The sequence below is a fragment of the Sitophilus oryzae genome, unplaced genomic scaffold, assembly GCF_002938485.1.
Source record: "Sitophilus oryzae breed Bouriz unplaced genomic scaffold, Soryzae_2.0 scaffold_1567_pilon_pilon, whole genome shotgun sequence".
Taxonomy (NCBI): Eukaryota; Metazoa; Arthropoda; class Insecta; order Coleoptera; family Curculionidae; genus Sitophilus; species Sitophilus oryzae.
The window spans coordinates 29,371-30,632 of record NW_022146244.1 but is presented as its reverse complement, the minus strand read 5'-3'; the positions used below and the strand labels follow the sequence as shown (position 1 = coordinate 30,632).

General features: G+C 40.5%; 1 protein-coding gene across 1 annotated transcript; it reads left to right on the top strand.

Moving 5' to 3' along the window:
* Positions 1-263: 263 nt before the first annotated feature.
* Positions 264-1,032, top strand: LOC115879048. The gene is made up of 2 exons (XM_030895684.1): positions 264-781; positions 849-1,032. Exons 1-2 carry the CDS (start codon positions 264-266, stop codon positions 1,030-1,032), a joined length of 702 nt encoding a protein of 233 aa, XP_030751544.1.
* Positions 1,033-1,262: the final 230 nt, after the last annotated feature.

The following is a 1,262-nucleotide window of genomic DNA, read 5'->3' as shown; positions in this document are numbered from 1 at the left end:
TATTTCTTTCTCATTATACCCATTAGCAAGAAAGGCTTTATTTAAGTGACTTAGTTCCTCTTGTATGTGATCCTTAGCACAAATGCGTCTTGCTCTATTTGCTAGTGTTCCGATAATTCCCTGTTTTTGGCTTGGATGGTGATTTGACAGTTTGTGCAAGTACCGGTCTGTATGAGTGGGTTTTCGATACACCGTGTGATCCAAATGGCCTCCATTTCTCTTGACAAGTATTTAATACACAGAGCCCGAGCATAAAATTTACCATGGAAACCGAAGAAAATAACCAACTAGCCTTTCTCGATGTGCTTGATAAGAGAAATGGAGACCATTTGGATCACACGGTGTATCGAAAACCCACTCATACAGACCGGTACTTGCACAAACTGTCAAATCACCATCCAAGCCAAAAACAGGGGATTATCGGAACACTAGCAAATAGACCAAGACGCATTTGTGCTAAGGATCACATACAAGAGGAACTAAATCACTTAAATAAAGCCTTTCTTGCTAATGGGTATAATGAGAAAGAAATAAAGGCGGCGCTAGCACCTAGGCAGAGGAGACTTGACGCCAATGAACAGAATAACACCGTTAATAAGGCCTTCCTTCCATATGTCTCCCAGGTCACCGATAGGATTGGGAAAGTTCTCAGGAAACACAACATCAAAACAATATACAAACCTACCCGGAAAATAAAGGACTGCTTGAGACCAGCCAAAGATAAAAGGGTACCATTATCCTCTGCGAGGATCTACTGTATACCTTGTTCCTGCGGTGAAGCGTAAGTACATTGGAAACTACCAAACGCTCAGTAGGAACGAGACTTACGGAACACAGAGAAGCTGCAGGTTAGGGCAAACAGACAAGTCGGCCGTAGCAGAACATGCTCTAAGAGATGGTGACCACAAAATCCAGTTCGAAAACACCCAAGTCATTGCCACAACATCTGGATATCATCCTCGTCTGGTCAGGGAAGCTGTTGAAATTCACAAACATCCAAATAATTTCAACAGAAAGGAAGAAACTCTCTAGCTAAACAGAATTTGGCATCCAGCTATATCTAGTTTTCTATATTTTTCTCGACTGGAAAACCAGTTACCGGTAGCTTTTAATCCATAAGGATATTTCGAGTTTTTTCATTTTTTCCTTTGGTTATAAGCTTAAAGCTCCTAAAATTCTAATTTTGGAGTTTGTCACACATCTAGAAGTACCTACTTAGAATTTTGATGATCTGTCAGTGAGTCATGTCGAAATTAAAGAAA